We start from the raw sequence: 22,437 nt of genomic DNA, 5'->3' as shown, positions 1-22,437 counted from the left end.
CTCACTTTTGCAGCTGTGAAATCGGCGCACACTTCCATAGTGCAAGCGAATTGCGCGGGTGAGCGCAATGAAGAAAATTGTGTAGTTGTGAGCATAGGTCGGAATAAAAATATGGAGCTCACTCAGACTCGACAAGGGTACCAATATGGGCTCGTTGGTTCATCGTAAACTGGCACTTGTGTTCGTCTCGTACTTCTTCTTTGTCCTTGTGTCTTCCCGCGCTATGCTACTAGCCAGTTCACTCAGACCCACTCATGAAAAATATTTTGCCCTTAGAGATCACTCGAACTCAGACTCACCAAAACTGGACTCACTCAGACTCTGACCCACGGATCTATCCGAGTCTGAGTGAGTCGACTCAAGAGTCCGTTAGCGTATAACTGGCTTTTTCAACCGTGGTGTCAATGCTCTTTAACACCAATATTGCGCATATAATTGGTGCTCTACTTGCCGCCTTTTGATCTCATACCTTCAAATATGAGTTATCAGTGGTTGCAATCCAGTAAGGACATTTTTATTGAAAGAGCTGACTCACACGAGATATTTTTATCGAGTACTTCCTGTGAAAGAGTTTACAGGGGGGAGGTCAACCTGCTGCCCCCCTTTCTCCGTAACTCACACCTCTGATTAATAAATATTGAGCTGGCGTATGAACGCCAGTGCTTTGAAGTACGTGTGAGTTGACAGGAGTATAAACGTGAGTCGACGTAAGACTGATGGTAATGCTGAAGTTGTGTAGATAAAACCATAGGTCAGCAAAAAAAGTGTGCAGCTCATTCAGACTCACTCAAGAAATATATTTTGCGCTTAGGGCTCACTCAAACTCACTAAAATTTTCCTTAACCAGACTCACTCGGACTCCCACTCACTAAAATTTTTCTCAACCGGACTCACTCAGACTCAAGTTCACTAAAATATTACTCACCTGGACTCACTCAGACTCACGGCTCGACCCGAGTCTAGTGAGGCTGAGTGAGTCGACTTATGAGTGAGTATGCCGACCTATGGTTGTGAGCACATCCGGAAAGCAAAAACAAGTCCGAAACCTATACAGTGAACTCCCGTTAAGACGAACTCGATTAAGACAAATTCTCGCTTTTACCCAACAACGCGGGGCCATTTGTTTGGTTTCCCATAGACTCAATGCAAAACAAATTTGCTTAAGATGAACCGCCCAACTGTAGTCTTCTGTTAAGACGAACTTTCGCGGTGATCAACAACGCTAGCGATTCTGCGAAACGAACACTGCAGTCTTGGTGGGGCATTCAGGCGAAGGAGAAAAAGCAAAAAAGATGAAAAAAGGGCTTTCTGGAGCAAAGACGTGAAGCAAATCGCGACCCGGAGGGCAAGAAGACCGGTCAGCGGAGGTCAGCGGATAAAGCCGATATGGGTGGGGGAGGTGCGGGCTTTATCAGCAAAGAAAGCAACAAAAAGAGTGGGAGATTTACAACTGGAACCCCCAAGCCATTGCGTCCTTTTGTATTCTCCCTCCGGTCTTGTACTCCAGCTGGAGTACAAAAGGTGGTCAGAGGGGCAAACGCAAGGGGAGTGAAGGAAAATAAATAAAGAAAAAGCGACAATGGGAACAAAAATTGTCTGTGCATTACAATCGAGTACGAAAGCGGCGCACTACCGTCAGGGGGGTCAAGTGCATTGTCATCGCCATCACACAATGGCGGCCGAGCACATTTTGTGGTCAGCTCGCATTGGTTCGTGTAGGACCTGTGCGCGTTGTATCTGTTCCCAGTGAAGTACAAATTGTGATGAGCCATTTTGATTATGGAAGTGCACGACAAAGGAACGCTATTTTGCACAGTGAATGTAGCTGAATTGTGTCTTTTTCGCGGCGAGGTTTGTGACCGTGAGTAGTGCGATGGGATATCTTCAGCTGCACGTCGATCAGGAAAAGTTACTACGGGCCGAAAACGGGAAAATATCCGGACCTCGAAGAAAACCTTGCAGACTTTCTTAAGCAACTCAGCGTATAATGACTTTGTCAAGGCAACAGCACGCGACCGAAGCGTATCCTGAAGTGATCTTAGAGCCAGCAAAACAGGCTCACAGAAGAAAAGGAACTGCCAGGGCCATAAATTTTACATTCTTTGAAGGAAAATTGTGCTTGTCTCTTAATTTCTTTTCTAATTGTCAACATAGCAGCGTGTTACAGTTTTATCATTAAAATGTGGTAGCAAGTATCTTCATGGGCATTTTTATTTTTGAACACGCGAAATCGTGTGCTCACAAGATTCATGTAAATACTCTGCTTGAAGGCATAGTTTTTATCCAGACGAGCCAAATAAATGCTTTTTCTTGTCTTTCTGCCCCCATTGTAAGCCTACTCCATTCAGTGTTCTCAAGTAACATATTTAGATGCACTTATGCATGTTAGCATGTCTCTTTTTGAGGGCACTTCTGATAAGCCGAACTCCTGATAAGACCAACAGATGACCGCGGTCCCTTTGAGTTCGTCTTAACGGTAGTCTACTGTATTATACATTCGTCTTATCGCCAACGAAAGGGAAGCCATTTCTGTGAGTCCTCGAAACAGGAAACGCAACCATAGCAACGTCATTTGCGTCAGTCAGCGCCTGCACGGAAACGGGCGTAATCGCGTACTGGGGAGCAATAAACAAGAAAGTAACAAATCTGTCACCTTTTCAAGGATTCTAAACCAGAAAGCCATCAGTTTTGCGGGCGCAATAAGCGGGAACCAGCCAAAGGACGAAACCGAAACTAGCCGGCGCACCGCTGTAGTAGAAAAGAAGCAGAGAGGCATCAACGCTAGAAAAAAAAAATTCCATATATTCCCGCAATGTGGCAGCACATGCCAAGCAACAAAAATGCTGAAAAAGGTGCGCATTTTACACATACAGGCAATGACATACATGTACGTCTGACCATCTTGTGGCTGTTCGGGATGACGTACATGTACGTTTTTGACCCTCAAAGGGTTAACAGCCAGACATTCAGGTATAAATTTGGAGTGCATGCCAGTCAATATATATTGGTTAGCAAAGCTTTGTCATGTGTTATCCCGAGGATTGCACGTGCCACAGGATGAATTAGCAACGTGATTAGTCTAGGAATAGGCCCCCATTCCATTAGCGACTGTTGCAGAGTTGTTCAATTAAGGCACAGTCCGCCACATGAAGGAGCATTGTGGTTCGCAGACTGTGATCTGTGAATGAAGACAATGTACAAGTGCCAATTTGCAATCTGTGATGGTAATTACTTCTGAGTGCCAAAGTAAGAAGCTCACCACACTTTTTCTGTTAAAAATTTAGGGTGCACATTAGGTTTATTCTTTGCCTAGGAGTTCCATTGTTGTTTCTATGTTAGTTTCCTCACTTTGACGTCACAGAAGGTGAGTGCACATTTGACCTGGGGGTTTGCTAGAGTGTAGTAAATATTGCCAGAAGAATGAGCAGTCAATGTTTAATCTGCCTCTTGTTCAGTTCCACCTATTAGATGAATCTATTGGCCCCATCACCGTAGGTAAAGAGTGATTGTATTAGGAAGTGAAGTGCCTTGAACCTTAAATGTACTTTAGGTGCAAGACTTGTGCCATTGTCTAAGGCAGGGGTTCTCAAGTACGTTGGTCCCCCTCCATTAGGTGCCAAGGAATGCAATCATTTTTCATTCGGTCCACGCAACATTCATGTACCATAAATTCAAATACAAAAAATTTATTCACTGACATACAACTTAAGTCACTTTACTTGCACCAACAAATCGATGCGAGGCTCAGTCACACTCAGGGCCAGACGAATGTCGGCTGCTGGATTCAGACGATTCCTATGCTGATTTTTCAGATAGGCTTGTGTCGAGAATGCCTGCTCACAAGCATATGTTGTTACAAATGGCAGCAGCATGTCCACTGCCTTATCAAACAGATGTGGGAATAAAGGAGCAGCCTCCACCCAGAAGGCAATGGCACTTTGGCAGCCAAATTTTTCTTTAAGGGCAGTGTTAGCCCGGAGTTCTATAGAAATAGCTTAACCGCATGGCCCGTTTTTGGAGTCTGGCTGGCTACAAGCTGCTGGCAGGATTTATTGCACTGATATGTGCTTATTGACACTCGGGTGTGGGTAATGGAGGTTCCTTAGTGATCTAAGTGACTTGGCGAGTGTGGAACCAGGGAAAATTTTTATCAGTGGCTCGCGGAACCCCAAGGAGAGGCCTGTGGGACCCACTTTGAGAAACCATGGTCTAAAGCACAAGGTTATATACAAAGCGAAATCTGTGGCCCACTTTTATCTGCTATGCCAAATGCGAGACACTGCACAGCACATACCCTGATATACTTGGAGATGACATCAGGGAGGATCCCCATGGGAAATCGCATCAGGCCAAAGAGGGCCAACGAGACAAAAGCAATCTCTGGTGTCAGCTGCTTGGATGGGTTGACTGCTAGGAAGGTGGCAAAAGATGCCAGGGCAGCCTAGAAGAAAATATATCATGCATATTAAATGCGAAGCATTTCTTAGCGAACTTCTGCGACTTTGAGCGCATCTATCTATCTATCTATCTATCTAGCCGCCTACAACTTTGTGCTCTCCTGGCCGTTTCGTTAATCGGATGTATACCAAAATTGGTGTCATAACATGGCCTTATTACGAACATAAATGACAGGTCATATCATGAAAATCATGACATGCATGTCATGAACAGCATGGTTTACATTCCACGGCCTTTGGGCTCTTGCGGCCATTCCATTAATTTCATATATACCAAAATTGGTACGGCGTGACAAGAGTTCATGACGAACATAATGACAGGTCCTAACATGCAAATCATGACGCGCATGTCATGTGTAGCATGATTTACATGACATGGTCTCAGGGTGCTCGCGGCCGTTTAAATGAAGGGATATAATACGAAAACTGATACGACGAGACATTTCTGTATGACGAACATAACTGACACGTGGTAACACGAAAATCATGATATGCATGTCATGTACAACATGATTTACATGCCACGCTCATGGCGCAATCGCAGCCGTTTGGCTAGATTGATATACACCACAATTGGTATTGTGCGATGTGACTTTATGAAGGACATGAATAAAAGGTGGTAGCATGAAAACCGTGACATGTATGTCATGATTTACAGCCGTTTCGCTTGCATGATATACACCAAAATTGGTATTGCGCAACACGACTGTATGATGAACGTAAGTGAGAGGTGGTAACATGAAAATCATGACATGAAAGTCATGTACGACCTGATTTACATGCCACGCTCAAGGTGCGCTAGCGGCCGTTTCAGTAGATTGATATACACCAAAATTGGTATTGCGCTATGTGACTGTATGAAGAACATGCATAACAGTTGGTAAGATGAAAACCATGACATGCATGTGATGTATGTCATGATTTACATGCCACGCTCATGATGCATTCGCGGCCGCTTCGCTAGCTTGATGTACACCGAAATTGGTACTGCGCGAAGCGACTGTATGACGAACGTAAATGAGACGTGGTAACATGAAAATCATGACATGCATGACATGCATGACATGATTTACATGCCATGCTCATGACACACTCGTGGCCGTTTCGCTTGCTTGATATACACCAAAATTGGTATTGCGCGACACGACTGCATGACGAACGTAAGTGAGAGGTGGTAACATGGAAATGATGACATGCAGGTCCGTACGACATGATTTACAAGCCACGCTCAGGATACATTCGCGGCCGTTTTCCTAGCTTGATATATACCAAAATTGGTATTGCGCGACGCGACTGCATGACGAACGTAAATGAGAGGTGGTAACATGAAAACCGTGACATGATGCCATGATTTACATGCCGTGCTCATGGTGCGCTAGCGGCCGTTTCGCTAGCTTGATATACACCAAAATTGGTACTGCGCGACGCGACTGTATGACGAACGTAAATGAAAGGTGGTAACATGAAAATCATGACATGTACGACATGATTTACATATCATGCTCATGGCGCACTCGTGGCCGTTTTGCTAGATTGATATGCACCAAAATTGGTATTGCGCGATGTGACTGTATGAAGAACATGAATAACAGGTGGTACCATGAAAACCATGACATGCATGCCATGTATGTCATGATTTACATGCCATGCTCATGGTGCATTCGCGGCCGTTTCGCTGGCTTGATATACACCAAAACTGGTATTGCGTGATGCGACTGTATGATGAACATTAGTGACAGATGGTAACATGAAAAACCATGATATGCATGTCATGTATGGCATGATTTACATGCTGTACTCATGGTGCACTCGCGGCCATTTCACTCGTTTGATATACACCAAAATTGGTATTGCACGATGTGACTGTATGACGAACATAAATGAGAGGTCTTAACATGCGCATTATGTTATGCATGTCATGTACAGTATGATTTACATGCCACTGTCATGGTGCACTTCCGGCCGTTTTGTTAACTGGATATATAACAAAATTGGTACGGCACGACACGAGTGCGTGATGAACATAAGCGACAGGTCATGCATTGTATATACCAGAATATGCGTTTCATTGGCGTGGTGTATACTAGATTGCGCATGCGTGCGTGAATGGCACACATGCGATATATGGTGGACTAGATGCCATGGCATGAGTGATTTCATTTGGCTCAAAGACAAACAAGGCGATGTATGCAGCTCTTTGCTGGCTGCTTCGCATTACGATTCCCACAGTGCGTGGGATCTGCCGGATTTTTTTCATCTGATACAGCTATTGTCAAGCCAGCCACATAGCCTTGTTAAACTGGATGTTCCATGGCCCATAGATTGGGTACTTGGCCTTACATTGCAACACAATCATAAAGCTTTATAATGCTGGCTGTACTGCCGTTATCTGCTCAAACTAATGGATCTAACGTTTTCGTTGAACTAATTGAAAATCTTCTCCAGGTCCAGATTTTCTACATTCAGAAATCCTGATGCATACAGCGTTCATTTTCTCGTTAAACTCCCTGCCTTTCCGCATTACATTTCTCTCTCTCTCTTGCCTCGTCCAAGGTCTTTTGTCATCAATCTTTGCAGTGCTCAAATGTGGCAAATGACCAGATGATGGGGCAGGTGGTTCCAGAATGGGTAATTTGCCATTGCCTAAAAACTACCATCCCATTACACTTACTGGCATTCCGTGCAAAATCTTTGAATGTGTCATCTTTGTTCGCATGTAAACTTCTTAGAATCGTAATTCATTCCCCAACTCTGGTCAACATTGCCTTTTAAAAACGTTTTCTTGCACAACTCAACCACGTATATACTCTGTTTCAACAGTTACTTACTGTCTGATTCATATCCTGGTTTTGATACAGATTGCATTTTTTTTACTTCACCAATGCTTTTGATGCCACTAATGCCACTTTTGATGCCAGCTTAATAAACTGCACCTTCACCAAATGAGTTCTTTTTTATACAATCATTAACTATCATTATCCCTCTTGCTCCCCTGTAGTGCCTCAAGGAATCGTTCTTGGAAGCCTGCTTTTTAGAATTTTTATTGACAACTTTCCAAAAAGTCCTCACTACTTTTTTTTATTAAGAAAGAACCCTGTGCTCTAAACTTCTAAAAATATTTTTGATCTATTTTAATGAAACTTCTCGAGTTTATGCAGTTGTGCATGTCACAATATTTTTCCCTTCTCACTCCTTGGGGCCACACCAGTGAAGAGGTTTCTTTACTAGTACTATAATGACTTAACTCATGCCTAACATGAGACTGACACATACCAAGTATGGAGCACAGGTCCACAAGAAACCAAACACAGAGTCAAGCAGTGAGAACTTTCTCAGGTAAGACACCTCTTGAAGCCTTGTCTGTTGTACTCGCTCCATGAATGGTACCTCCCATCCACTCAATTTTAGCACCTGGAACAAAGAATCTACTATTTTACTAGCTGAAAGTGCAGAAATAACTGCAGTGATTAAGAGAAGCCTGTCACGAAGGGCAAAACAGACCAATGCAGCACTCCAAAACTAAGTGTATCCAAGGAAATAAATAGCAGAAAATGAGCTATAGTAAGGTCAAGCACACATACCAAAAATCTCAAGAGGTAATTGCAACGGGAAGTGCTAGAGACCAGACGGTGAAAGAAAAACAACCACTGACTCATTGCAGAGAAATGCAACATGCCATAAAATCTCGAGCAAGCGCCCCTCCCCGGCCCCCAAGGTGAAAGATAATCCGACAAGATTTGGCGGGGGGGGGGGGGGGGGGCGTTCTTGCTTGGTCGTAGACCAAAATTCAAGATGGCAGCGAAAGGGCCTCTAAAGAGAATGCACACCTGCTTCTAATGAATTTATTGAAAAAGCATGCATTTACTGTTTTTACTGAACCAGAGGGAACCCTCGTGTGGAATTTCATGTGTTATGACAAGGGGGGGGGGGGGCACAAGACATTCCTCAAATGTTCTGACAATTTGTGACAACTCAGAATGCAACCCCAGGCACCACACTGTAAAAGTGCGCATATCTAAAGACTCTGAGAACTTGGGTTCCTAGGAACAGCTGCTGCAGAATTTTGTAGTGGTGAACACATTGAAACAAAATGGCAGGAGGGAAGGGAGGGGGGCACCCGCTCAGTCATTGGCGCATATTTCAAATCTCCTGAAAAGGGGAAGAGGAGTGCTTGCTCGGGATTTTATGGTATACACAAGCCGTGCTCAGAAGACCAACAAAAAATGTGGGCAGCTTGCCCTGGTGTTACAAGGCTGGACTAACAGCGGAGCTTGAGCTGATCTAAATTATTAGCAAGGTCTTCATGAGCACTGTCTTAATTAGCATGTTCCTAATTAGCAATGCCTTATTTACCACCATCTTAATTAGTATGGTCTTAATTAGCAAGGTCTCTGTCTCTCTGTGTTCCTGTCTGTTAACGTAACGTAATGAATGTAATTCTACACTTGAAGGTTGTTGCACCGAAGATACCGTTTGTTGTTCCACTGCACAATGGACCTTTTTCTAAACATGCAGCCCCATGCTTTCCCCTAGTGGCGAAGTTTGGTGGGAGGGCCTGCCAGCTCTCTCACCAAAAATTATACAGTGTTCAGCCTGCAGTGGGAGCACAAAAAAGGTGGCCGACAAGTCTACTATCTTGAAGGCTATGCCTTACCACTATGCGAACGCCCAATTAGGCATAGCACTCAAACTCAGCGTACCAATTGCTAAAGTAATTGAGCAGCCTTTTTGTTTAAAAATGTGACAGTTCACTATATTAAGTGTAATACTGAAGGATTCAAATCATAATATGCAGATCTCATGCAAATTCTGTCATTTTTTTTTTAAGTTCTGAAGTTCTGTGCATTTGGAAGAAGGTAAAGTATCACTTTCGAGATTGGAGTCAGAGAACTGGATGGGAGTGTTTGCGAATTGCTGACACAGACCAATTTCCAGTTCTTTCTTAAGAAACCAAGGAAACAGTGATGACAAGTGCTACTTCGAAAGGCGGCAACAATACACGAATGTTCTGCAATATTTGAGCACGACTAAAGCTGTGGTAAGCTCAAAATCTACCTTGAACAGAAAAATGCACACCCCAGATACATGCTTTCAGCAACAAATGACATAAGAAACTGCCAACTTAGTTGACGTCTTGAGCTTCTAAGCATGATAATAGAGCATTAGCATGCACTGGAAGAAATTAGAAAGCTTGCACACTAATGGCCAACCTAAAACTGCCTTCGTGATGCTGGTGTCTATCAGAAAAACCATTCAAATACATGATGGTAGCAGACGATAACAGAACCAACGCGCTTTCATTTATGTTTTTCGGCCAGCCATTGCTAGGGGGTCACATGAGTTTTGAAAAAGGTCCATTCCATAGCGAAAAGAGCCAGTCACCTGTGGTGATAGGTGAGAGACTAACAGCTGGCAGGCATTTATATCACTAAATGTATCTGTCACATGGCCAAATTCAAGGCACATCTAAACAATAGGCAAAAAGTGAAAGGAAAAAGCCAAAGGAACTTCAACTGGTTTTCTTGCTGTTTATGTTGTTACCTATTATGTACATTCAAGTGGTGAGAGAGCCTGTTATTGTGTAAAAAAAAAGAGTGAGAATTGGCTAGTTGGCAATCCATTTTGAAACAAAACGTTGTCAAGAAGTCAATAGCTTTTTTTTTTGCTGACTCCAATGTTCCATCTCCCAGGCGTATCAAGAACTTCTAGTCAAGAATACACAAGATCCTATAAATATTATAACGAACAACTTTATTTCAGCTGAGCTCAAGCTACAACAAAGAAGATCAATCAATCAGTTAATTAATCAATCACACTTAATCTAAAAGTTGGAGGATCATGATGTCATTATGTGGAAATTGAGCAATGAGAATCAAAGCATCATTATAGTTTGGCCATTTGAAATAGAAGACATTTTTTGACACGAGACATGTTGTGCACCTTACTGACTGTTTAAATAGGATTATATGGCTTCACTGGCTGCCCTGCTTCTGCTGATGTTGCAGTGCAAAATGGGCCCCTGAGACTCCATAGTACTTCCTATGCTCTGGCTTTCTATACACACAAGTGACACCACTACACGACACAAGCAGACTGGAAGAAGTACCTTAATTCCATTTAGAATTTCGCTGATTTGGCGCATCCGCTTGTCCTTTAGAGCCATCTGCTTTTCCTGTGATGTAGTGGAAAATTTTTAAAAAGAATGAGTGACTACAAGGTTAAATATGTTGAATCAACAAATGCCTTACAAACAATAAGGTTTGCCAGTGCAATCAAGGACAGAGCACAGCACTTTTTCCTGCAGAACACATATTTATTGCTTTCACAAACTATTCAGTCCAACAATAACAAACAGCCATCATCCCTTGACTGTCTCATGTAATTAAACTGGTCTAGTAGTTGCATATTAGCAGTGTTGCAAAAAAGGATATCTGTAATTCATGGCTGGCATAGCCAGTGCCAAATGGCCTGTTAAAATCTGCCGCAGACCATCTGCTGGCCTGTCAAAGGCATTATGGTTACACAAATGACGTAGTTGCAAGTATGGAGAAGCAGACAGCAGGGTATTGAGGAATGGAGTGAGTGCAGCCATGACTGCGAGTGCTCTTCTGTTGCCTGCTGGCATAGAAGCAGGCAAAAGAAGAGTGTTCCACACTCGCCGTCATGGCTACGAGCGGCGCTGCTAACACTCCCAGGTTTAAATGCACCGATATACCCGATGAAGTATACAGGAGGACGACGTGGCTCAACTGGTAGAGCATCGGATGCATTATTCAAAGGTTGCAGGTTCAGTTCATGTCGATGGCTAGTTGTCTTTTTGTGCACTTTAATTTCTTCACATTTATATCATAATTACTACAATAACATCTCCTAGACTTTCCTTGGCTTGACTGTGTGTTGGTTGTCACTATTATTCACCTTAGAATTGTTTTTTTTTTTCTGCAAAACACAAAAACGAGATTCCTTTTCGTGCAATTGTATCAGAGAAAGGTGCCTGGCAATTTGCTGCGTCTAGTTACTTGCAGAACTGCTTAACTCACTGAGTTTTTCATACAATTTTTGCACGCGTAATTCACAGGCACTAGTTCAGTTTCTCTCAGAGGAGAAACCCAGTGGTTGTAAAGCTCTTAGGATGGATATTTAAGACCTTTACTACTCCTTGCCATATGAAGGCTTGTTAAAAGGAGAACCCTGGTGGTTGTAAAGCTTTTAGTATGGAAATTTAGGACCTTTATTACTCTCTGCCGCACAAAATGTGTTAAAGATTGTATTAATGAACAAGTGCAGAAAACAGTTTTCACTGATAACTGTGGCGTTTCTACGGGGGCTTTTCTAGAAATCCTCTCCATGTAAATAATGTCGATGCTGGTAGGTTGGAAGGAAGGCGTTTATGCGCAGAAATCAGGAGCTTGCATTGGTTCTAAGGCTGTTCCGATTCTTAGCGATTTATACCTTAGCAGGATTGACAAACATTTAGAGGATGCCTTAGGTAATTATATTATTAAATTTTTTCGTTACATGGACGATTACTTGATTTTTTGTAGTCGTGACGAGTTTGTATGGGTGGTTACATCAGTGAGCGAACAATTTGAACTAAATGGAGGAAGGCCTAACTTCACTAAAGAATTGCCTCAGATTGATTGGATACAACTTTTAGACATTTCTTCAATGTTTCAGAAGAACCACGTTTGCTGACAATATTCTCCTAGATTTTCTATTAAACTTCTCGTCGAAACATTCTAAGATTGTAAAAAATGGTAGAGCCATGTCATGCCTCAAGTCTTTTCTCACTAAGTTGTGTGAGCACAAAATGAGTGCCAGCTTTAACGCACAGGTTTCACGTCTTTTAGGTGTACGTTATCCTCGGGTTTCAGTGGCCGCTGTCACTGAACATTTAAAGGGACCGACAACTGATTTTTCTCAACCCATTTCTTTAAGTTGCGCCAGAAAGCTCACCCTTCGCAGTGTTTGTAGCTGCAGTAGTTAATCCCAAAAGCACGTAGCTATTTTACAAGCAGTATTTTTCGATCTGAAAGGCTCTAAACACGGACGGAGCTTTCCTCCAGCAACACTGAGAATTGATAGCGATGCCGCCAGCCCTTCTCGCGATTTGTGAAAGCTACCGTTGTTCTGCTTTCACAGGAGTTCCTGTAACTATGCTTAACCACCTTTATTTAGAGCTTTTCAACTATCTTTGAAAATAATAAGCTGTTACAATGAGATGATATGGCATTATACACCTTCCCTGTATCTGTACCGCATTGTGTGCGTGCGTCCGCGCCTGTGTCATGGGTGGCTTGTCCCGGCGTTGTTACTCTCTCGATGCACGAGCCAAGCCAAGTCATCGAAAACGTCACTACGCATACGCGGGGCCGCACCGCTATAGCAGCACGCGTCATTTCTGAGATGAAGTGTAGGTAGCAAAACTATGTCGCTCCAAGATCTTAGTGACCTGGAAACTGCGTGCATGGTTGCATGATCACGCTGAAAAGTTGCTCATGACGCGCTGACGAGCATGGGATCATTACGTCACGCGAAGGCAGTGCCACTTTAATGCATACTACTAACGCAGGCCTATATGTACATTTTTATGGAGTTACACTTTTTAATATAAAGAAACGAACAATATTTCAATACTAACAAACAAATCATCGACCGCGTACAGCAATCAATAGTCATGTGGCCGGGTTCATCAGATCATTCAAGTTTTTGCCACTTTCAATTAAGAAATAAAAATATAAACCCATCTGTTACAAAAATAAACAGGGTTGGTTTGAGTCAATGCAACGGACAATCTTTCGATCAGTGGAGTCATCTCATTTCATGTTCTGGGCAGTTGTCGGTCCCTTTAAGTCTGTTTTGATAAGTCCGAGCATGTTGCGGAAAGAAATAGTAACAAGCGTGCCGCAGGGTTCATTGCATATCTCACAGGCCAAAGAAAGTGGGAGGTGGATATGGCGTTAACATTGTTTTTACGGCTGCCAATAAGCTAAGTAAGATATGTGCTGCCGTGCAGAGAAAGAATGAGCGGGTAATAGACAATAAGCGGACTAACATTTGTTTCGTCAGATGGTACTCCATACGAGAACATGCACGGATGTGTCTCCTCCTTGTCTGCCACTGTGAGCTCATTCAGTTAATAGCCTCATTCTCTTCTGCTGTGTTTGCATGCCCATCCTGTTTTGTGATAATCTCGCTACTGATGGCATGGAGCAATGACAAAGGGACTGCCACAGGGAACAAGCAGAACAATAAAAACCAGCTGGGACTTCTCTCTCTTCCACATACTGACGTCCCAACAAGTGGAACTCTGTTAGACTACAGCTCTTTACTTAACTGCATTTATTCACAGACAGCTTATAGAGGACCTGTTTTACATGCCTAAAACCCACATTTTCAGTGCAAGAACTCGAGTCCACAGATGAAATTGTCAATAAAACAGCTCTCATTTTTAAAAATACCTTTGGTGCATTCTTCAGAAAGCACAAATCCAATACGGTCGACCAAATGGGAGTGCGCACTGAATAAGAGAGTAGGCACTTATCGTGACATTTGCCCTACATGGCTCACATACTGTTGAGTAGGTACCATTTTAAATGTGAACGAGGAAAAGTCAGGCAGGTCCAGCTAGAAAACAAGACGGCATAGCTTGTGGAGCGTTCAGTCAGATCTCATTCATAACTGTCCCTGTACCTGGAAGCGATCGCAGAGGGTGGCCACATAGGTGGTTGCCAGCACGGCAGCGAACATGACGCCCAGAGTAGCCAGACATGAGGCTCCCAAGTAGTGCCACAGCAGCACAAGGGTGAGCACAATGCGCAACGGCACTGTCCACACCTGGGTGCTCAGGGTCAGGAATGAGCTCACCTCCTCCACATCGACTGACATGAGGTTCATCACGTCACCTGCCAGGTACTGGCGGCGTGCACTCGGTGCCAGACGGAACACCTGTTAAGGGTCACAAAATATGCTTGTTTCATTAAAGCAGTATACATCTTGTCTCTACAGCAACGCTGTCTTAATCTACCCTGTGCAGTCTTCGTCATCGTTGTCATCATCCTAGTAGTAGTAGTAGTAGTAGTAGTAGTAGTAGTAGTAGTAGTAGTAGTAGTAGTAGTAGTAGTAGTAGTAGTCATGCAGGTCATGTGACCAAAGGGGGGGGGGGGAGAAAAGAAATAAATAACGAAATGATGATGATGATGACTTGTGATTTCAAGAAAATAAATATTTTCTCAAAATTGAGATAAAGGCATAAAGCTAGAGGTACTTTCGGTACAAAATACTGGGCAAGCAATTCGCACTTTCCTTAGAGATTTACATTATTTGTAATAAACCAATGCAAGGAACCTGGGCACGTAAGAGGGTTACATAGATCACAGGGAGTGTACACTAGGCAGGATTCCGGTTGCACCGATGGCAAATCCCATGACAAGAGGTGCTCGCTGAAACACCCATTGCCTGAGCCCGCAGGCTACATGATCTTGCTTTGACAAATCAAGTGTAAGCGCGCATATTTCAAATCAAGCGGTGGATTTATGACACCACCTGATCACATTCACTCCTGCGTTGACTGCTTCGCTGCCCGACGGGTTTTCATAACGTGGCTCAATTTTTCTTTTTTTCTGTAGTAGTTGCTGACGACCTACTTATCACGAGTGGAAACCTAACTTGCTCGAGTGCATTACACGATTATTATTCGGACACATTATTATAGCTCCCAGTCAGAGTTTCAGTTCCAGAAAGCACCATGAAAGGTGGGACCCAGTACAGATTGTTTGTAAACACAGCTGGACACATGGATGCACAAACAGTGACGCACATGCCACGCACGCCACACACAGCATCAGGTGTACATGAGCACTTCATTGACAACTGCAGAAGAAATTGCGCGCAAAGAGAACGGCAGTCGAGTCGAGGATCATTAAAGGGACCCTGAAACGGTTTTGACGATTCTGTATGAATACATTGGACCGGTAGAGCAAGTCGTAAGGATAATTTACAGACTGATTTAAGCTATGTGCGTAAACTGTGTAATTTATTACAAGGCTTTAAAGCTGCGAATCGCCACCGATCACAGCGGCTCAGTTGTGATCCCCGCCCACTTCCAGTGCGTGTTGCACTGGAAGCGCGACGTCACACAGGCGGCTGATCTGATTGGATATGTCCAGTCCACATCACTGAACCTTCTGTGGGCAACGAACGTCGTCTCCCTGTGTTACAACGTGCTCTGTGTTGACGTGAGCTGAGCGACAGTGTATATCTCGAGGTTTCTTTTTTTGAACAAAATGAATTGCCCTAGCCGTGTTGTGTACCACATATCTAGCAATTGGTGACTTGTAGCTGCGACATCGTGCAATGTTTGTGAGGTATCTGGCGAGCGGAATCCCTTCAGCTCGTCGCTGCAATGAGCGTTGCGCTCTCGCTATCCGTTCAACGCCACGACCCACATGTCTGCGGCTGTAACTTCACCCCTGAAGACACAACCTCATTGCCAGGGTTTACGCTTATCGGTGATCGTTCTCAAACTCTTTTTGTTTGTCCGCATGCTTTTGCTGGTTGTCGCTGTACAGGAGAATAAAATAAGGTCGACTGGCAGTGTGGCAGCGCCTGTCGGAGCAAATATTAACCACTCCGCGAGCGGCGTGCTGCCGGGCACACTGGGCCTCCGAGACTGCGCGCAACCTGTTGGCGCGCAATATTGGAGGCCATGACTGGGCAAAGCTCAAACTGTCGAGTGCACTCACGACAGTGCTGCAATCGCCGGCGATGCCAGCGTGATTGTGAGTTGAGGGTGCAAGGCAGGGTGAGGAGGAGGGTATAAACAGGGTGTTTCAGCTAAAAAGCACCAAGTATTAAAAATATTAAACATAGGTGCTACGCGTCTCCAATTAGTGCAGTATTGTTCTGAGCCATATAGAGCACGTCACAATATTTTTTCCAATCCGCCAAGCCCGGTAATTAACAAAGATTGCCTAATGAACTTTTTAAATAGTAACTCTAGAGAAAGATTTTCACTACAAAAGATGTAGCGCTTGTTCAGAAACGTCGAATTTTTAAAATTTATGATAATATAACTCCCCTGCTTAACTTTTTCCCGGTCTTTCTTTAAAGCGCGTGAATTTTAAAAAATACCACGTGGTTGCCTGCCTAACGCGCGGCGCTTTTAGTGCCCTCAAATGTAAGTTGAACGAATTAATGAAGGCTGCTCCGCGCACGAAGCTCGATTAAGCAGGCTACCGGTGACTGCGAGGGACGCTAAATGATGGCAGGGGAGTACCATCCTAAAAAAAAAATATACGAAAGAGCGGCCGCCCCGTGTGAACCTTTTAATTCAGTCCTTCATCACGCTGTCACCCTCGCCCCTTCCAATGCGTTTCTTGATTGGTGGGGAAAAAAAAGAAAAAATGCCTATGCCGCATCAAGTGCTGCCTACGGTCTCATGTGGCATTTACTCCGTGGCTGCCGCTTTTTCGTTGAAGAATTTTCGCTTATTGTTGTTGTTGAAACGATATGCTCATTTTGTCCCTTAACGTCCATCGCAGTCACCGATAACCTGTTCCATTGATCTGCGTGCGCGAAGAAGCCTTTGATAATTCGTTTAACTTACATTTGAGGGCACTAAAAGCGCCGCGCGTTTGGCGGCAGTCACGTGGCATTTTTTTTTAAATTCGCGCGCTTTAAAGAAAGGCCGGAAAAAAATTAAGCAGGGGAGTTATCTTAACATACATTGAAAAATTCGATGTTCCTGAACAAGCGCTACAACTTTTCTTTTGAAACATTTTCTCTAGAGTTACTATTTCAAAAGTTCATTAAGCAATCTTTTTAATTGCCGAGCTTGGTGGATTGAAAAAAATATTCTCACATGGTCTATATGGCTCAGAAAAAATACTGCGCTAATTGTAGACGCGTAGCGCCTACGCTTAATTTTTTATTACTTGGTGCTTTTTGGCTGAAACACCCTGTATATAATTGTCCGTAGTGGCCTTGGTACACGGTGCGTCGCTTAATTTCTGGTGCAAATGATTTAGGGATGCTCTTGCCTAAACGCTGACAAAACTTCAAAAAACCGTTTCAGGGTCCATTTAGCACTTTCCCCTCCGCAGGAAAATAGGCCATTTTTGGGTACTCCAGCAAACAATTTTTCTACTGCCACACAAAGTTATTGACACTACAATATATGATACGAACTTGTAGAACAAGGAATGCGCTTTCTAATGGTAATAAATTTAAGCAAACATTTCTAAACAATTTTACGAGAAAAAAACTTTAACAGAAAAATGTTTAACAAAAATGAGAACACTAAGAAAAAACATCAACGCTGCTTTGCACCAAGTGAACATAAAAAAATTTCAAAATATACATTTTGACCAAGAATGCCATACACAATATCCCTGAAAATATAAGCATTCTATCGGTAGACGTTTAGATAAAAAGAAGACAATAGCCCTAGTGGCTATCGTGCCACCATGCTATACAGTTACGTGATGCGGTGAAGCACAGGTTCACGCAGCTTATTTCCCAGAAAACATTCGTTTTCAATTCCACTTTTCGCTCAAGAGTATGCATCCATGCATATTTATAAGTAGTGTTGCACATCTTGGCAATTATTTATCAGCTAAAGAACAGCATGAAGAAATCGACGAAACGCCGCACGGCACTACGGAGCACAATACCGAAGTCCACTCCAGGTCGTTTTCTTGAGCTAAACTCCACTAGTGGAGCAGCCGCTGGTAAGTGGTCGCGTCCAAACAATGTTGACACCCTCCAGATAAGAACTGTAACCTTTAGAACACGTCGGATATCTTTTGAACGAAGTGCAGCAGCGACGACTCGGTTCGGTGATACAAACAAAACATACCAACGGATAAGTGTTAACGTCACGCGGCTGTTTAATGCACTTTCGCTGTCTGTGCTGAAATCCGATGAGAAGAAACCATCTTCCGAGTCAGCGCTTCTGCCATCATAAAAAAATTCTTACTCGGACTCGTCGGAATCCGCCGAAATTTGCTGTTTTCGAGAGGCAGGTGCATGCGATGTCGACGTCACGTTTGAAGCTGCGAGCACCTCAGCCATATCGACTTAAACGGCACTTCATAGCTACCTCCACAACGGAACAAATAAACAAAAAAGCGAAACCAGAAAAACAGTTGCTGTTTTATAGGAAGCAACATGCTAGTTGTCCATAAACGCTTCTAGCGGGGCAAAATTTGAAGTTGAAAACTACAGATAGCAAGCTACAGAAGGGCAGAGGCGTGGACAGGAAAGTGTTGGGCTCAAATAAATTTAAATATTGCTAATTAAGACTAATTCCAATTAGGACTAATTAAAGGAACACTAACAGCAAATAGAGGTAAAATAAAGCACTAAATAAAGGCACTAAAGGTAAAGCCAAGTTCTTTTTTCCATGAATGAAACAGAAACGCACAAGCAGCATATTACCTTTTTTAATGTACGGAACGTCATTTTTTTAGTATAAGCAGTTTGTGCACTAGTGATTAATTGTACTCGGGACTCTTGACAACATCGGGCTCATTCCAAAATGTCCCACTGATGGCACATATCGTATCCTACGTTTACCTTAATTTCTCAATTAGTAGAGCACTGCAGTTGATAATACTGACGTTTTAGCGATTCTCAAACATTCACCTTTCACTCTGGCATAAATTATTTGCCTTTAGTGTCCCTTTAAGTAGTCTGAGATCGAGCCAAGCCCACCCAAGATACCTACGTAGTTTCATGTGGCATACCTACGCTAATTATACCTAATTAAGCGGGGCCATAGTAAGTATAGATAAATTTTATTAGGCATAGAACATGGTACCGCCTAATTAATCTGAACATAATTAAATTTATTTAGGAAGAACCTCTTAGTCCAATTAATCCAAGCAATTCAGGATAAATTCCCAATGAAGCTAGTGAAGCCAAGCTCACAAAGATACTAATTACCACTGACCAGGTCAAATCTAATTAAGTTCAATTAATTCTAATTAGAGCAATTATACGTAATTTAGCCTAACTAGGTTTAGCTCGGTCAGTGTCAATTAGTATTTTCGTGAGCATGTCATCACTAGCTTCATTGTGAATTCGACTTGGATTGTTTGGATCAATCTGAATTAGGCTTGGCTTAATTACATTTAATTATGCTCGGATTAATTAGGCGATACTATTCTCAACTACGCTTAATCAGATTTGTCTATTTTTACCTGGCCACCGATTAATTAGCTTAATTAGGCGTAATTAGCATAACTATCCCATATGAAACTGAAGTATCCCGGGTGTGTTTGGTTCGATCTCACATATTAGGACTTATTAGATGCAGTCTTAATTAGCACTAATTAGGTTTAATTGGGATTAATTAGGTTACACTCGGTCAGCGGCAATTAGCATCTTCGTGAACGTGTCATCACTAGCTTCATTGTGAATTCAACTTGGATTGCTTAGATTAATTTGAATGAATTAGGCTGACTTAATTACATTTAATTATGCTCGAAATAATTACGAGATACCATGCTCAATTATGCTAAATTAGATTTGGCTATACTTACCTTGACTCAACTCGGCTCATCTAAGCTTAACTTGGCTTGACATGGCAACAGCTGAGCCAGGCTTAGTCGGGATTAGCTTAATTAAACTTACTTATGCTTGATTTTAATAGGTGATACCATGCTTAACTAGGCTTAATTAGGTTCGGCTACACTTACCTTGGCTTAATGCGGCAAAGGCAAGCTGAGCTGAGTTTTCTGGTGATGCCGTGAGGCATCACCAAAAAACGTAAATAAAATCTTGGCTTTATTAGGTTATACAATGCTAGGAATGCCTAGTTAGGCTAATTAACTGGTGTAAAAAGCGATGCACGTCAGGCGCTCGAGCCAGCCCCACGCGAACCCCTACGTAAAACAACGGCACAGAGGCTTAGTTGATGTTTTGTCTACGAGCACCATAACCACGTCAGACAAAGGGACATGAGAGGCCACCCGATATTACTGATAACACTGCTTCAGTGGTGCTCTTGACACGTCGATGCATTTTGCCATGTGATACATTCAGCATACTTATGCTCACGCCTGTACCTTTTCCTTCTCATTTTCCTTAAGCCAGTTGTATTGATGTTGTTTTATTTTGTGTTTCATTCGCTTTATGCTACTGTTTCTGTTTAAAAAGGTCATTTCATGTGTCACTTAATAATTTTTACCCACTCTGCAATGACTCCCCTTTTTCCCTGGAAGCAGCAGTAATGTCAAATAAATAAATAAATACTCAAGTAATAGTTCTGAGAGAAGGAATTGGCTGATAAAATGCATGAAGTAGACATATGTGCACTAAAATATAGTCTGCCATGCTTTCATGCCATAATTAAAGTGTAATTGGTGCTCTCAAACAGTGGTGCAGACAAAGAAATGCATGCTATGCTATATTCACCGTATTGTGCATCAGATGGCCAGATGCAGCTCTTAGAGAAGCACGCAGAGCACAATAATGAAAGGTATACAGTCGCTCAGTCGCTTAAGGGTATCATAGTTGAAATCAAGAAGAAGAAATGGATATGGGCCGGGCACGTAGCACGTTGACAGGATAACCAGTGGTCATTAAAGGGGTGGTGCCACCAAATTTGTGGCTTGCGCGTTCTTTGCTGTAAGCGTTTCCTATAGCTCCAGGAAGCATGATGCACGCACCAAGATTCATGTATTCACGCTAAATAATTTAATATCGCCGTTTGATGTGGACAACTTTCGGTTTCGGTTTCTGGGCGCCGAGGTTGGGCAGTGACGTAGAAGTGTAGGAGGCGTGGTCACGTGACCACACAAGGCTGTGACGCATTTAGCCAGGAAGCGATCGAAACTCGGTGAGTGATGTGGCAACCGATGCTTTGCCGGTACTATAGTGAATTAGAATATATTCTAGTTCACTACAGCCGGTTAGTACGTTGCGGAAGTGGCGGAGGTCAGGAGGTCACTCACGTTACTACAGCAGATCTGGTGTGACGTCACTACAACTTTCGTTGCCCATCCTACAGATCTACGTCAGAGTTGGCACGCTAGCGATGGGTTTCGATCGGGAGAATGGGCATTTAGGTACACTTTGGAAGTGAATTAAAATATATTCTAAATGTTTGCTGTGTCCGACCCTTCGTGTGGAATGTCCTTGCATACAGAGGAAACCCACAACAGGCTGGTTATAGCCTCGAAATTTAATGGCACCACCCCTTTAAGGGTAACTGACTGGATTCCAAGAGATGGCAAACGCGTGAGGGGGAGACAGAAAATTAGGTGGGTAGATGAGATTAAGAAGTTTGTAGGTATAACGTGGCAGCAGAAAGCACAGGACCAGGTTGATTGGCGGAACATGGGAAAGGCCTTTGCCCTGCAGTGGGCGTAGACAGGCTGATGATGATGATGACAGTCGCTCACAGAAAACTGATCAGCGAGAAAGTGAAATTAGATTAAGGCACCCGATTTGGCTCAGCTACATTACACTAGACACTCTGACATACATAAAACTATTAAAAGTAAAAACAGTAAAGAATAAAACAGGCACTGCCCTTTAGGATACATATGTTACTGTACACAAGGCTCCCAAATTTTTTGCCATTATGCTATCACCAAAGAAGCACTACACATGCAACAATCAAATGAGGTGGTTTTACCTTTCTGTAGAGAGCAGCAAGTAAAGACGACTGAGCTCTGAAAGCCGCAAACTCTGTGAAGTAGACAGCATGGGCGTCCAGCACCCCGCTCAAGAAAAGGAAGCCAGCATAGCCAGAGGCATACACATAGCCATGCCACGTGTACTCTTTGCTCTGCACAAATGTCAAAATAAGACTGCAAGAGACCAATGCACAGGTCATGAGCATCCAACTAGATCACCCTACAGACACGTAGAAGTCTCCCATCAATTTGAATTGAAGAAGGCATCATGGGGTGCAGTGTTTGGGTGGGGTTTGTGCCGATCACCATGCTTGCTGAGCCAAAACACTTGCATC

General features: G+C 43.1%; 1 protein-coding gene across 1 annotated transcript in view; it reads right to left on the bottom strand.

The window, feature by feature from the left end:
• Positions 1 to 22,437, bottom strand: part of LOC119382421 (multidrug resistance-associated protein 1) — a 351,316-nt gene that overhangs the window by 174,140 nt on the left and 154,739 nt on the right. Inside the window, exons 10-14 of the mRNA XM_037650116.2 lie at positions 22,102 to 22,276; positions 14,151 to 14,405; positions 10,564 to 10,629; positions 7,731 to 7,868; positions 4,295 to 4,441 (exon numbers count right to left, since the gene is read on the bottom strand). Of these exons, the coding sequence (XP_037506044.1) occupies positions 4,295 to 4,441; positions 7,731 to 7,868; positions 10,564 to 10,629; positions 14,151 to 14,405; positions 22,102 to 22,276 (781 nt within the window). The remainder of the gene's footprint in view (positions 1 to 4,294; positions 4,442 to 7,730; positions 7,869 to 10,563; positions 10,630 to 14,150; positions 14,406 to 22,101; positions 22,277 to 22,437) is intronic.

Source organism: Rhipicephalus sanguineus, chromosome 2 (genome assembly GCF_013339695.2).
Source record: "Rhipicephalus sanguineus isolate Rsan-2018 chromosome 2, BIME_Rsan_1.4, whole genome shotgun sequence".
Lineage (NCBI taxonomy): Eukaryota > Metazoa > Arthropoda > Arachnida > Ixodida > Ixodidae > Rhipicephalus > Rhipicephalus sanguineus.
The sequence above is the reverse complement of the archived record's forward strand: the minus strand, read 5'-3'. Positions and strand labels throughout refer to the sequence as shown.